The following is a 14,518-nucleotide window of genomic DNA, read 5'->3' on the forward strand; positions in this document are numbered from 1 at the left end:
GAGGGAGTGGGAGGGATCGGGAGCTTGGGGTTATCAGACACAACCTAGAATAGATTTACAAGGAGATCCTGCTGAATAGCATTGAGAACTATGTCTAGATACTCATTTTGCAACAGAAGAAAGGGTAATTGTAATGTATACATGTAAGGATAACCTGACCCCCTCGCTGTACAGTGGGAAAATTAAAAAAAATATATATTAAAAAAAAAGAATACAGGGGATCGATGTATTTCCTTAGATTTCAAGAGGTTGATTATGTTCCAGAGACTGCTTCTAGATCGAGCATTTGATGGATAGGAAGATCCTGATGAGAAATGCCTAGGCTCCAGTGTCAAACAGGTGTGTGCAAATGTTTCAGATCACACCCCCAGCAGGGCTTGTACCACTGCAGTATATGTGCTCGACCTTGATTATATATCTTTAATGGTATTCCTTTTGTCTTCTAAGCAGTGTTTCTCAATTTGTCCCCATGGACATTTGGTACTATCTTAAGACTGGGACGATGCTAATGGAATCTGGTGGGTGGAAGCCAGGGATGCTATTTAACATCCTACAGGGCACAGGACAGCCCCTCACTGCCAAGATCACCCAGCCTAAAATGTCAGTGGTGCCATGGTTGAGAAACCCCAGCCTAGATGACAAAGATGGAGCCCGTGTACAAAAAGACAGGACCTGCTTTAAGGCTGGAGAATGAGACTGCATGAAAGTGAATTTAGTATCACAAATGACTTTATCACTTACAGTGAAGGAACTACCGGCAAATGTTCAACTCTTTTCTGCCTCTGGGAAGAAGCACCCAGGGGGAGTGGGCTTAAAACTATACCCTCGGTGCTTTTAAAGCTTCACTATGACCCTGATTTACTTGGATAAATCTGGTGGCTTTTCCTTTACCTACAGGATAAAGAATATTGAACCTGAAAAATGCTTCTTGAAGGACAGAAATTTGGTGGGGAAAAAATAGCTTCCGACCTATTTCAATTAGCACAATGCACCCAAAGTTCATTCACGTTGTCACAAACGGCAGGATTTCCATAAAGAAAGACATTGCTGTATGATGTCATTTATACGTGGAATCTTTAAAAAGCCAAACTCAAAGAAACAGTAGAAGGGTGGTTTCCTGGGATGAAGGAAAGGGGGTAAATGGGGAGAGATTGGTCCAAAGGTGCCACCTTCCAGTTATAAAATGACTACCTTCTAGACACCAGCAAGGTGACTCTAGTTAATAATACTGTTTTACAAACTTGAAAGTGAAATGGCAGCTATGTGATGGGATGAAGGTCTTACCTCACACTACAGCGGCAATCACTTTGCAACAGATAAATGTATCAAACAAACCGGTTTCTACACCTTAAACTTATATGATGTTATGTATCCATTACATCTCAATAAGGCTGGAAGACAAAGGGCTTGCTTGGCTCCTGAATCAGACTTTATTAAAGTGAGCACCTTGCCTCAATTTCCTCATCTATAACATGGGTACAAAAGTACTGCCCTCCTGGTGCCTCCATGCTAGTCTATGAAGTAATGATTATAGCGTGTTTCCCATTTCCAAGCATGCAGTAAGCATTTCAATGACAGCCTGACCTACACAATTTTTTCCTCCATACCTTATGCCCTTTTCCCATTCCTATCGCTCTCTGTTCCAGCCACATGTTGTTGAGTTTCCTTGCAAAACCCACCTCTGAGCCCTTGTATATGCTGATACCCCCGCCAAGAGCTTTTTCCCCTCCCCTTTCTTTTGGGGGGCTTGGGGATGCTATTTCAGGGCTCATCTCAAGACCTAACCTTCTCAGCCCAGTTTTCCCCAAGCCCCTACACTGTTTGTGGGAGTAACTAGGACACAGAGAGCACTGCCTATGTGAATGATGGCTATCCTTTGAGCTACTGGTAACCGAAAAATCTATTACCAGAGGCTAAACCATCTTAGTTTGCTGAGCAAGCACCTGGCGTTGTGGTTAAAATCTGTCTTCCAAAAAAAAAAAAAAAAAAAAGATGTGGTATATATACACAATGGAATACTACTCAGCCATTAAAAAGAACGAAATAATGCCATTTGCAGCAACATGAATAGAACTAGAGACTCTCACACTAAGTGAAGTAAGTCAGAAAGAGAAAGACAAATACTATATGATATCATTTCTATCTGGAATTTAATATACGGCACAAATGAACCTTTCCACAGAAAAGAAAATCATGGACTGGGAGAATAGACTTGTGGTTGCTTGGGGGAGGGGGAGGGAGTAGGAGGGACTGGGAGCTTGGGGTTAATGGATGCAAACTATTGCCTTTGGAATGGATTAGCAATGGGATCTTGCTGTGTAGCACCGGGAACTCTGTCTGGTCAATTATGATGGAACATGTAATGTGAGAAAAAAGAATGTATACATGTATGTGTAACTGGGTCATCATGCTGTACAGTAGAAAAAAAATTTATGTATTGGGGAAATTTTTAAAAAAAATCAGTCTTCCCCTTAGACAGCCAAGATTCACAGGACAGGAAGTATGCCATGCACCATAGCACCTACTGTCCAAAATGTACAGATTGAAAGTAAAAATATTTACAATATACCAAAGATGGGGCGAAGTAAAGCACTTTTTCTAAACTTGGAGTTTAACGCCCAGCCGAGGAGATTCTTACATGTACAACACTTCCTTCACCTTTTCCCACTCAACACCGGCCCCGAGTGACCACTTACTATCCCCTTTCCACCCCGAGAGGTGGGGTGGGGGGACGACTTCCTGCAGAAAGAACATCATGAACTCACCCGAGGGTCTTCAGTGCATAATTTACATGCTTCAGAACCTCACACAGCTCCTTCGCCCCATTGTCACGAACATCATTTTCCCCAAGATCCAAAATTTTCAGACTCTGATTGTGCCTGAGGGCATCAGCAAGCTCCCGGCAGCCCTCCACCGAGAAAGAACAATCTGACAAGCTGCAAGATAAAAATGTAGAGGGTGGGGGTGGGGGGAGAGTAATCCTTGAATCCTTCGTCTTTGCTCTGAATGTCCAGTCCCTCTCACTTTCTTCCAACCAAAAGAGATGCCAAAACCAGGCATCTTATCCCAAGCCCAGAAAGACAAAGGAGCTATTTAGGAGGTCTGAAACCCCTGGGCACTCTATTCACCTGGGGAAGAAAGCAAGTGAAAGGAGCAAGTCTCCCTCCCCAGGCCATCAACACACCCATGAGAAGGGCTTCTACCTGTGACACTTCTCAGAGCACCCAGACTCTTTTGCTATCAGAGCACATGTTTTGCAGCCTTCGAGCTCAACATGTGAGCCAAGAAAGACACCAAGAATCACACTTAAGGGCAGATCCAAATTCCCTATGAATGAATTATTATAGCAAAATACATTCAAGGCAAGTAATCCAGGTAAATATTTGGAGAGAGCATGAAAGGAGAGGCAAGCTAGGAGGGAGAGACACAGAGATGAGAGGGAAAACAGACACAGAGGAGGACACAGACAGACACAGGGAGCAGAGAGAGGTCAAACAATTCAGGAGTGACAGCTTAAGGCAGAGAAGCCAAACCTAAGGCAAAAATCCTTAAAGAAGCCATAAAAGGAAGTCAGGCTTCAGGACACATGTCCACACATTTAAAACTATCAAGAGCTGAACCTGGAGTTCCCACTGTGGCACAAAAGGTTAAGGATCTGACGTTGTCTCTGCAGAACCGTGAATTCAATCCCCAGCCTGGTTAAGGATCCAGTATTGCTGCAACCTGTGGGGTAGGTCACAGCGTCAACTCTGCCTAGGAACTTCCATATGCCATGGTTCAGCCAAAAAAAAAAAAAAAAAAGCTTTGTTTATCTTGTTGAACTTCCTTTTTTTTATTTGCTTTTTTTAGGGCCACACCTGCGTCATATGGAGGTTCCCAGGCTAGGGGTCCAATTGGAGCTACAGCTGCTGGCCTATGCCACAGCCACACAGGATCCAAGCCACATGTGCGACCTGCGCCACAGCTCACGGCAACACAGGATCATTGACCCACTGAGCAAGGCCAGGGATCGTGGTTATGAGTCAGACTGGTTTCCACTGCACCTGGATGGAAACTTCCATTTTTCTACGCCTCTAGCTGACAGAGATCAGGGACATTTTCTAACACTGCGCCAAGAGGTGTAGGTAACAGATGCTCTTAGAAGGTGGTGATATAAGCAGAGGACGGGGGTGCGATGTGTGTTAGAACATGGATTGCAGATACCCTTTGACCTGGCCATTCTATTGCTAGGGACTTATTCTATAAGTATACTTAACACACATCCACAACAGTACAGGTTCCCAGACACACTGCCTAACTTTTATAACTATTTCCAAAGATGGGGACCAGCCCGAGTACTGGTTACATAAACAGACACTCCCTCAACAAAGTACTACATACTCATAAAGGGGTGAAAATTGTTGTGTATGGATTTGGAACATTCTCAGATATGTTGGTTGGCGTACACACTTTCACACAAGTGCGGAGTTTATAAACACCTGGGTATGCAGAAGACCTATGGAGGGGTTTTTTAAATGACAATGGAAGCTTTGGTGGCTCCATGGAAGCAAGTGTCAAGGAAGCACTGGCCAAAGGTGGCTTCGCATACCCTCTGGTACCCAGTGGATGAGCAAAGTGCAATAGCAGTTTCTGTAATGATGCTGACACCCTATACCTGCGCTGTTCACCCAACACCGCTCACTACGTGTGACCATTAAGCCCTTCAAACGTGGTCAGTGTAACGAAGGCACTGAGAGTTTTATTATAGTCCACCTTAATTTTATTTAATTTTAATTGATTTAAAATAAATTTAATTTTTTTATGGCTGCACACATGACACATGGACATTCCCCAGCCAGGGACTGAATCTGAGCCAAAACGGTGGCAATGCCAATCCTTTAACCCACAGCACCAGGCCAGGGATTGAACTTGCACCTCTGCAGCTACCCAAGCTGTGCATTTGGATTTTTAACCCACTGTGCCACTAACTTTCATTATTTTTAATTTAGACACCTGTGGCCAGTGTGTGTCATACTGGACAGCATAACCACTTTTTTAAAAAATCTTTTTTAAGGCAACATTTTAACTAAAATCTAACTCATTATATAATATATAAAACTTTTGGTCTACCAATAACTCAACTAAAATGTCTTTATATTGGGCTAGACAACCTTACATTAAAACACAACACATCTTCAAATAAAGATAAAAGCTTTAGACTGATACCAAATACTAGTTTTGGCATTTTCAATTTCTTTAAAAATACATTTTACTCTGGGTCAAATCCCAAAATAATAAAATCCTCAAATAATGCTTAAGAAGAGCTACCATGAAGCATAGAATAAGTGTTTGATCTAGATTTTTTTAAATAACTGAATAATTATCTTTAAAAAATTTCTTAAAACTTGGCTACTGTGTATACTTAAGTTTCATCTGAATGGCACACTGCCTAGTTAACGCTAATCCTGTCAATTTACTTTCTATAGGACTAAGGCAAAAATATTCTACTTAATTTTCCATCAGCTACCTTTTAGGTCATCAAATTATTTTCTATTTATTAAAGTTATAAAAAATAATTAAAATATATACAAAGGAAAATAAATAAAAGTTCATTAAAAGCTTTCTGAATTCCTTAGCTCCCTTTCTCTGTGGTTATTCAGATAACTTCCCACAGTCACTAATATTTGTACTGGAAGTCATGAGCCTTTTGTGATAGTGATATGGACTTTATAGTTGAAAATAAGCATTTATTGCATAAATAATATGCAAAGTCACTTCTAGTATGCTGAGTTCCCCGAGCCCCTCCCCCAGTCATCAAACCCACAGGGTGGTCTTGACACCCACGATCAGTGCAGCTGGCCCTTCACACATCTTCCCATTTTTTCCCCTCATCACCACTATCCACCCACACCCCCACCTCCAACAAAAGCCAAAGCCCCTCAATAGACTGGCTTCCACACCCTGGACTCAAACTCCACCAGAACCTCACACACTCACAGGTCAAGTCACATGGCCCTCCTCCCAACCACGAACCAAGAGGAGGTGTTGAAGCTTACTTCAGGTCTTGCAGGTTGCAATCTGGACAACGCAGGGGCTCACACAGAAACTTCACTCCCTCATCTCCCAGGTTATTCTTCCTCAAATTCAGGTGTGTCAAGCGTTTGTTCTGGAGGAGGGCGTTTGACAAGTACCTACAGCTTGCTGCACTAAGCTGGCAGAACCAGAGCCTGTGGGATCAGTCACAGAGACAGGTCTTCAGGAAAGCAGCCCAAAACAAGGCCCCTCCTTCAAGGGCGCCTGGGAGGTCTCCCCAGAGCAAAGGCCAGGATGTGCAGAGTATCTGTGCTTACTTTCCTCTTTCTTGTTCCAGATTTATGCAATGAGCACACAGAGAACACACCAGCCATTAGTGGTTGGTTTAAAAATAAAGCAACAGGGATCAAAGGATACAAAGTTTCAATCATGTGAGATACATTCTGAAGATCTACTATACTGCCTAGACCCTGCCTAGAGCTGACGATACTATACTATATACCTAAAAGTGGATCATATCCTACATCAAATTTACCACACAGGAAAGCAGTAATAACACTAAAGGAGGTGGGAGGAGACTCTGGGACGGGATGGATGCGTTCATGGCCTGAATGGTGATGATGGGTTCACGGTGTGTATTTATCCCTCGGCTCACCAAACTGTATACCCATTAAGTGTGTTCACCTGTACATCAAGAAAATAAAGTTTAAGAATTTTTTAAATTTGTAAGTAGAAATGTGAAATAATAAAGGAAAAATATTTTAAATAGACTTGAGGTAGCTGGGAATGAACCCCAGGAGCTAGAGCCAGTCAGACGTGGCTTCAGAGGCCACTCAGCCATTCATTCATCAGGCAAAGATGTGTTCTTCCCTCTTCAGGCTTCATCTCCTCCATCCTCAAGTCGAGACCATGATGGTCTGTCATGAAAACATGCACGTACAGTGTTTGGTATAGTAATGTGAGAGTGTGCAATACAAGTTACAGGAGATGTGTCATAGTCAGAGATTATTTATATCATACATAGGGATAGAATAATTATACAATGTTTATATAGCAGGTGTTATATAATAAGTATTATATAGTTATATAATTGATTTATAGGTATATGTTATATGTAATACATGTTATATAATGATATATCATACATTGTATAAGTGTTACGTGTTATGTATTATGTAATAGAATGTATTGTTTAATTATATATGATATAATATTAATATATCATGGTAAATTGATATAATGATAAATTCTATATTACTTTATGCTATAATGATTGCACATGTCTAATATTAGTTCTTATGATGTACGTGTTCATTACCTGTTAACATTCTGGTCTTTGAGTCTCAGTGTTAGGCGAGTACCAATCTTTCATTTCTTTGCTCAGATTCCATGGTCTTTTACCACAATTACCACCATGTTTGCACCTCAAGAAGTTTGGCCTTCTCCCTTCATTTATACTTATCTGAACAGTATCCAATCTCAGAAAACTCAACTCTCCATCTATTCCACATCTCCCCCCAAGAAGAAAAGAGCTGCATCCTCAGCTTAGCATCCACCCCTGCATGTGGACTCTCATCCCTACCCACCAGCTGCCTGGAGTCCTACAGTTCTGGATACACCTGCTCACAGAACACACCTCCACATGGTCGATTAACAGGCATCTCACACTCCTAGGTCCCAATCCAAACTCCTTACACCCAAACCCATTTTCACCAGGCCAGAGAAAGCCACCATCCTTCACCCAGATGCTCAAGCCCATCACCTGTGGCCATTCTTGGTTCCTTCCCCTCCCAAACCACCTCTAATCTATCAGCAAGTTCCCATTGGCTCTGCCTTCAAATACACCCTGAAGTCCTACCACCTGGCCCAGGCCGACCCTCTCCTAGCCACTTGCCTGTCTACAGGCACCTGCTTCTGCTTAGACTTTTGCCCCTCATTACAGGCCACCCTTCAAAAGCAGCTTGGATGGTCTTTCTGACCACGTCTTTGTAGAACCCTGAAACAAAACGAGAAGTCCTACACCACATGCGCATATTCCAGGCACTTTCCTGCCTCTCCAGCTCCACCCTCTCCCATTATTCCCTCATGCACATCACTCCAGCTAAACTAGTTTTTTTGTTCCTCTAATACCCCAAGCTCATTCCAACCTCAGGACCTTTACCCTCTGCATGTGGCTTCCTCCTCAACGTTCTTCAAGTCTCTACTTCAAGCATCACCTCCTCAGAGAGCTTGGTGGGAGAAGACCTTATGAGAAACCCACCCCACCCCTCTTTTTCTCCTCATTCCACTTTTTCTTCCTATCTGAACTATTGTTGTTGTCCTATCTAACTCAAAAAGTGCATCCTCCAACACTGGCAGGGAGCTTGTCTGCCTCTTACACAACCCCAGCTTTGGGCAGATCTGTATCTGGAGGTAGGAACTCAGCTACCAGTTGATGAAAGCATCATCATTTCCCAAGGTCCTTGTTAAAACTGAATTCCTTAGCACAACCTCCAGAGATTGATTCAACACAATCTGGGGTCCTCCTCAGAATCTCTATTTACAACAACATCTAGCACCTTGAGTAACTGCTTAATGAATGTTAGTTTTCCATGATGTAACTGGATCTCGAATGAAGGAGCCATGGTCTTTCTCAATGCCTACCCCCCTTGGAGAGCCACTACAGAACCTGGGCCAGGAAGGACTTACACCAGCCTCTCTAAGAGACACTTGGGGTGAGCAAGGGAAGCACACAGAAGTTTCACGCCAGCATCTTGGATCTGATTAAATCCCAGGCAGAGGCGAGTCATTCTATGGGTGCTGATGAGAAGCAAGGCCAAGTCCCGACAGCTGGCCACCGGCAGGCTGCATTTCTCCAGTCTACGGGAAGTCAAGATGCAAGGTGAGCCTCACGAGATGCCCAGTTTCTTTTTTCTTCCTCAAACTCTCCATCCCTTGGGCCACCCATCTGGGACCCAAAATCATGCAAAGATTAAATTGGATAAAGAACAAATGCTTCAAGGAGGAGAATAAGATGGCTGAAGCTAAGATATCTCAATCTCAGTCCTACTGACTTTTGGGCCAGATCATTCTTTACTGGAGGAGGCCTCCAGGATCCTGCAGAAAACTGATCATACCTGGTCTTTATCCAACTGATACGAGGAGCATCCTCCCCTCCCCAAATGTGAAAACCAAGTGTACAAATGTCCCCTGGGGGACAAAAATAAATAAACCACCCCTTGTTGAAAAACACCATGTTTAGAGGAGGCTAGCAGAAGCCTACAGAGGTTATACCAAAGAGGCTGATGGTCACATACCCAAAACTAAGGTGAGGGCAAAGCTGGCTGAGACTGAACCCTACTGAGAGAAAAGTGGGAAGAATGAAGTTGACTAGAAGTTGTAATGGGATGGGGGAATACCACAGGAGGATCCCGAAGCCTCCCCACTGCCGCCCATACCCTTCCACTCCAACCTGCAAGGAAGATTTTTTTTTTTTTTGAAAGAGCCGCAAGACTTACGACAGTTCCTTCAGGGGGCACTTGGATGTCCCCAAGGGCCCTTGCAGCCTTTTAATCTCAACATCACAGAGACTGTTGTCCCCCAGGCTGAGAAAGTTCAGACTTGTGTTCTTGCCGAGTTCCATAAAGAGCTGATGACAAACCTCAGAGGTGAGGCCACAGGACTCCAACCTATCAAAAGAGTCACTCCTGGGAAGGATGGTCTTTATCTAGAGGCCCCCTTGCCCCATGAGCAGAAGCTGCTTTCTCCATGTTCCTCATCCCTTCAGAGGCAGGATGGCTACTCTCTTCCAGGTAAGTGCCACTCAAAGTGTGATCCACGGTCCAGCATCCCCTCGGAGTCTGCTAGATGCTAATTATGAGGCCCTGTGGTAGACCTGCTGAATCTGGGGGGGAGGGGTGGACGCCAGGGATCTGTGGGGGGGGGTTGGTTTTTTTAATTAGAGTATAATTGATTTACAACTTTGTGCCAATTTCTGCTGTATAGCAAAGTGACCCGGTCATTCACATATATATATTCCCTTTCTTATATTATTTTCCATCATGGTCTATCATAAGAGACTGGACACAGTTCCCTGTGCTGTACAGTAGGACCTCACTCATATCCATTCGAAATGAAATTGTTTGCATCTGCCAACCCCAAACTCCCAATCCATTCCACTCCCTCCTCCCCAGCAACCACTAGTCTGTTCTCTATGTCTGTGAATCCGCTTCTGTTCTATAAATAGGTTCATTTGTGCTATATTTCAGACTCCACATATAAGTGGTGTCATATGGTATTTGTCCTTCTCTTTCTGACTTACTTCACTTAGTATAAGAACCTCTAGATGCTTCCATGTTGCTGCAAATGGCATTATTTCATTCTTTTTCTACGGCTGAATAGTATTCCATGATATATATGTACCACATCTCAATCCACTCATCTGCTGATGGACATTTGGGTTGTTTCCATATCTTGGCTATTGTGAAGAGTGCTATTATACATAAAGAGGTGCATGTACCTTTTTGATTTGTAGCATTGTCTGGATATATGCCCAGGAGGGGGACTGCTAGATCGTAGGGTAGTTCTATATTCAGTTTTCTGAGGAACCTCCAGACTTTTCTCCACAGTGGTTGTACCTATTTCCATCAGGAATGTGTGTTTTAACATGCCCCCTTCAGCAATTCTGATATACTTTAAAATCTGAGAACCACTGCTCTACACCCATGTACTCATTCCCTTTGCTCGCCTTTCTCAATACCCTCTTGCTACAGCACTGACTACTGCCCTCAGAGTGACACCAAACACAGATGCCACCTTGGAGACAGATCGGGCAAATCAAAGACTTACCAGAGATACTTGAGGCTGCAGGATGGGTGCCTCAAAGTTCTGAAAATCATCATGGACACAGTGATTCCTAGGTTGTTAGAGCTCAAGTCCAGATGGGTCAAGTTGGGGTTACAGTGAAGGACAAGGACGAGCTCCTTCAGGATCCTCACTGGAGACATCGATTTGCACCTGAGCAAAGGAGGTGGTGAGAGAGTCAGCTTGGGGCAAGAAGGCTGCTGCTTTGTCTCTCCTTTCACACATGCACACACACACACAGATACAAGGATGTACAAGATGCAAGAGGAATTCAAAAACTGCTTTGTGCCACGGTACTGAACTTTGAAAAGGCAGCCTCAGATATACTCCCCAAGGGTCACTAAGCTCAGTTCGATGTATCAGGTCAGAAACGAACCCTCTCCCCATGCCTCCCCCCAATCTACCATTAAGATGACCCAGTCATATATATTCTTTTTCTCCTATTGCCTTCATCATATGCTGCCTACTCTTCCAAGGAGGTGACTCCCCCTGCATGAACCCCGAGAGGCCTCATGAGAAACACACTCTTGTGTTTTCCTGAACTTGTTTTTCCTTATCTTGACGAACGAAGTTCTAGAACCAAAATGGGAGTGGGGGAGGAAGAGAACATAAAGGAATGCAGTTCAAGCCTAACTGCGGAGTATTTAATCCAGTTCACTCAATCCATGCAGGTCTGAGGACAGTAACTATGGCCAAATATCCTGCTCTTAACTCCCTGAATCAGTGCATGCCATCTGATTTTCAGACCGTGAAGCATGGCCTTGAGAATTACAGAGAAGGAGCAGGATAGAGGTAGTTGTCCTAGACTCCAGAGCATCTAACCCAATTGCATCTCGAAGTCAACTCTAAGTATTACTTGCTGTGTTCCTTATCAGTTATTTCTTCCTGGGTTTCTCCTGTAAGGTCCACCTCCGTCCACTAATTCTTCCCTATTTTTGAGCCAGATTTGCAGCCTGGTCATTTCTACTTACGTCATGCTACAAAGACCAGTAAGTTTCAATCCAAAACTATGCTTCAGATCCAACATATAGATTATTACTCAACCATCTCTAAGGAAGATAGGGAAGGTAAAAGGAGCTTTCCCTACCTAAAACTGCCAGGCATCCACTTGCACACTCTTTCTGAGATTCTGAATCAATGTCCTTCTGCTTTGGATAATATCATCATCTCCTATACTACCCTGATTATTTATGTCTGTTTCTCCAATGTAAGCTTCATGAAGTAGAGAATTACCTGGTCTGTTCACAACTGTAACCTCAGACCAGATAATAAATGCTTAATAAACATCTATTGAACAAATGCACGCTACAACACAGGCTACTAACCATTCCTTCCCTGTATTGATTCATCAGAAGTAACTGATAAGGAACACAGCGAGTAATACTTAGAGTTGACATCGAGATGCAATTGGGTTAGATGCTCTGGAGTCTAGGACAACTACCTCTATCCTGCTCCTTCTCTGTAATTCTCATGGTCATGCTTCACGGTCTAAAAATCAGATGGCATGCACTGATTCGGTGAGTTAGGAGCAGAATATTTGGCCATAGTTACTGTCCTCAGACCTGCATGGATTGAGTTGAACTGGATTAAATACTCTGCAGTTAGGCTTGAACAGCCTTCCTTAAGACACAAAACAATGAATGGATTAAGAAGATGCAATATATATATATGTATATATATATACATATATATATACAGTGGCATACTCGGCCATAAGAGGAATGAAATAAGGCCATGTGCAACAACATGGATGCAACCTGAGATCCTCATACTAAATTAAAACAAAAAAGACAAATACCGTATGATATCACTTTTACGTGAAATATAAAACATGGCACAAATAATCCCATCTACAAAGCAGAAACAGACTCACAGACACGGAGAACAGATGTGTGGTTACCAAGGGAGTGGGGAAGGGAGTGGGATGGATGGGGAGTTTGGGGTTGGTAGATGCCGACCAGGACATTTAGAGTGGGATAAGCAATGAGGTCCTGCTGTACAGCACAGGAAACTATAGTCAACCTCTTAAAAGAGAACAAGATGGAATATAAGAAAGGGAATGTATGTATACACACACAAATATATGCATGACTGAGTCATTTTCTGTACATCAGAAATTAGCACATTATAAACCAACTATACTCTAATAAAAATTTTTCAGGAGTGAAGTAAGTCAGAAAGAGAAAGACAAACACCATATCATATCACTTATATCTGGAATCTAATATATGGCACAGGTGAATCTTTCCACAGAAAAGCAAATCATGGACTTGGAGAATAGATTTGTGGTTACCAAGGGGGAGGGGGAGGGAGGGGGTGGATTGGGAGCTTGGGGTTAATAGATGCAGACTATTGCCTTTGGAATGGATTAGCAATGAGATCCTGCTGTGTAGCACTGGGAACTATGTCTGGTCACTTATGATGGAGCATGATAATGGGAGAAAGAAAGAATGTATACGTGTATGTGTAACTGGGTCACCATGCTGTACAGCAGGAAAAAAAAAATAACAATTCCCACTGTACAGCGGGAAATAACAATTAAAATTTTTTTTAATTTTAAAAAAACTTTTAAGAAGTACCTGTTACGTTCACTTCTATTACTTTAAATAGGTAGAAGATGCCTGATAAATATCTGCTGAATGAATGCATGCTACACCACAAACTACTTAACATTCCTGAAGACGCATAACACTTCTCATGGACTCCACACACCTTTAGTTCTTCTCAAGCACTTTGTCCCATCCTGTCCGAGAAGTTCTCTATTCTTTCATACATAGCTCAAAACAGCTGTCTCCCCCAAAAAGGCTTAAGGAAAAATTAGTCTACCTCTAGTGTAAGATCATTCATGAGAGATGGCCATTTTTAACTAAAATTGTGAGATGAGTATCTTTTGAATCATCACTTTTAGTTTCACAGTGGTACTCTGAACACCTCATCTTCTCTATTTTGTGGGTACTCTCTCCCAGGAAATCACACTATACGACTTTCTATAGAGGTGATGCCAGAGCCCACTGAACCCACCATCTGAGTTGCCATTGGGATACCTGAACTATGAAGTATTCAACAATTCTTTTCAGAGGAAAGAAACCCAACTGAGCAAGGCCAGGGATCAAACCTGCATCCTCATGGATCCTAGTTGGGTTCATTAACCACTGAGTCATGAAGGGGATTACTCTTTCATTCTTTTCATGGCTGAGTAATATTCCCTTGTACCTATTACCACATCTTCTTTATCCATTCCTCTGTTGATGGACATTTAGGTTGTTTTCAGATTGTCCTTTTTTGAAAATTTCCATCCACTTTGCCTCAATAGCACCTTCAGAAATCTAAGTCCCTTTATTTTTATTCTCCTGAGCACCTAGCTTACTTTCTGCCCAATAGATACTGACTGCTGTAACCACAAGAGAAAAGTTGGGCTATTCTCCCATGGAATTCTTCAAACTGTGAGAGTCTCACACTTACGTCAGCTTTTGGAGTTTGCACCTTGAACTTCCAAGCTCGTGACAGAGTTTCTTCATATATAATGTATTAAGCTTACTGTTACTCAAGTCCAGCTCTCTCATATGTCCATTGCAGAACACGGAGCAAATGTCCTGCCACTGATGCATCTTAAAGTCGACAACCCTTTCCCTGAGGGAGGGAGAAGAGAGAAGTCTTATCGGAG

General features: G+C 42.8%; 1 protein-coding gene across 2 annotated transcripts in view; it reads right to left on the reverse strand.

Annotated features, from left to right (window-relative positions):
* Nucleotides 1–14,518, reverse strand: part of NLRP13 (NLR family pyrin domain containing 13) — a 62,872-nt gene that overhangs the window by 12,195 nt on the left and 36,159 nt on the right. For both annotated transcript variants that reach the window (XM_021095072.1, XM_013998823.2), the window contains 6 exons: nt 14,317–14,484; nt 10,840–11,007; nt 9,510–9,680; nt 8,701–8,871; nt 6,036–6,206; nt 2,766–2,936 (listed from right to left, as the gene is read on the reverse strand). In XM_021095072.1, coding sequence (XP_020950731.1) covers nt 2,766–2,936; nt 6,036–6,206; nt 8,701–8,871; nt 9,510–9,680; nt 10,840–11,007; nt 14,317–14,484 — 1,020 coding nt within the window. The remainder of the gene's footprint in view (nt 1–2,765; nt 2,937–6,035; nt 6,207–8,700; nt 8,872–9,509; nt 9,681–10,839; nt 11,008–14,316; nt 14,485–14,518) is intronic.

Source organism: Sus scrofa, chromosome 6 (assembly GCF_000003025.6).
Source record: "Sus scrofa isolate TJ Tabasco breed Duroc chromosome 6, Sscrofa11.1, whole genome shotgun sequence".
Taxonomy (NCBI): domain Eukaryota; kingdom Metazoa; phylum Chordata; class Mammalia; order Artiodactyla; family Suidae; genus Sus; species Sus scrofa.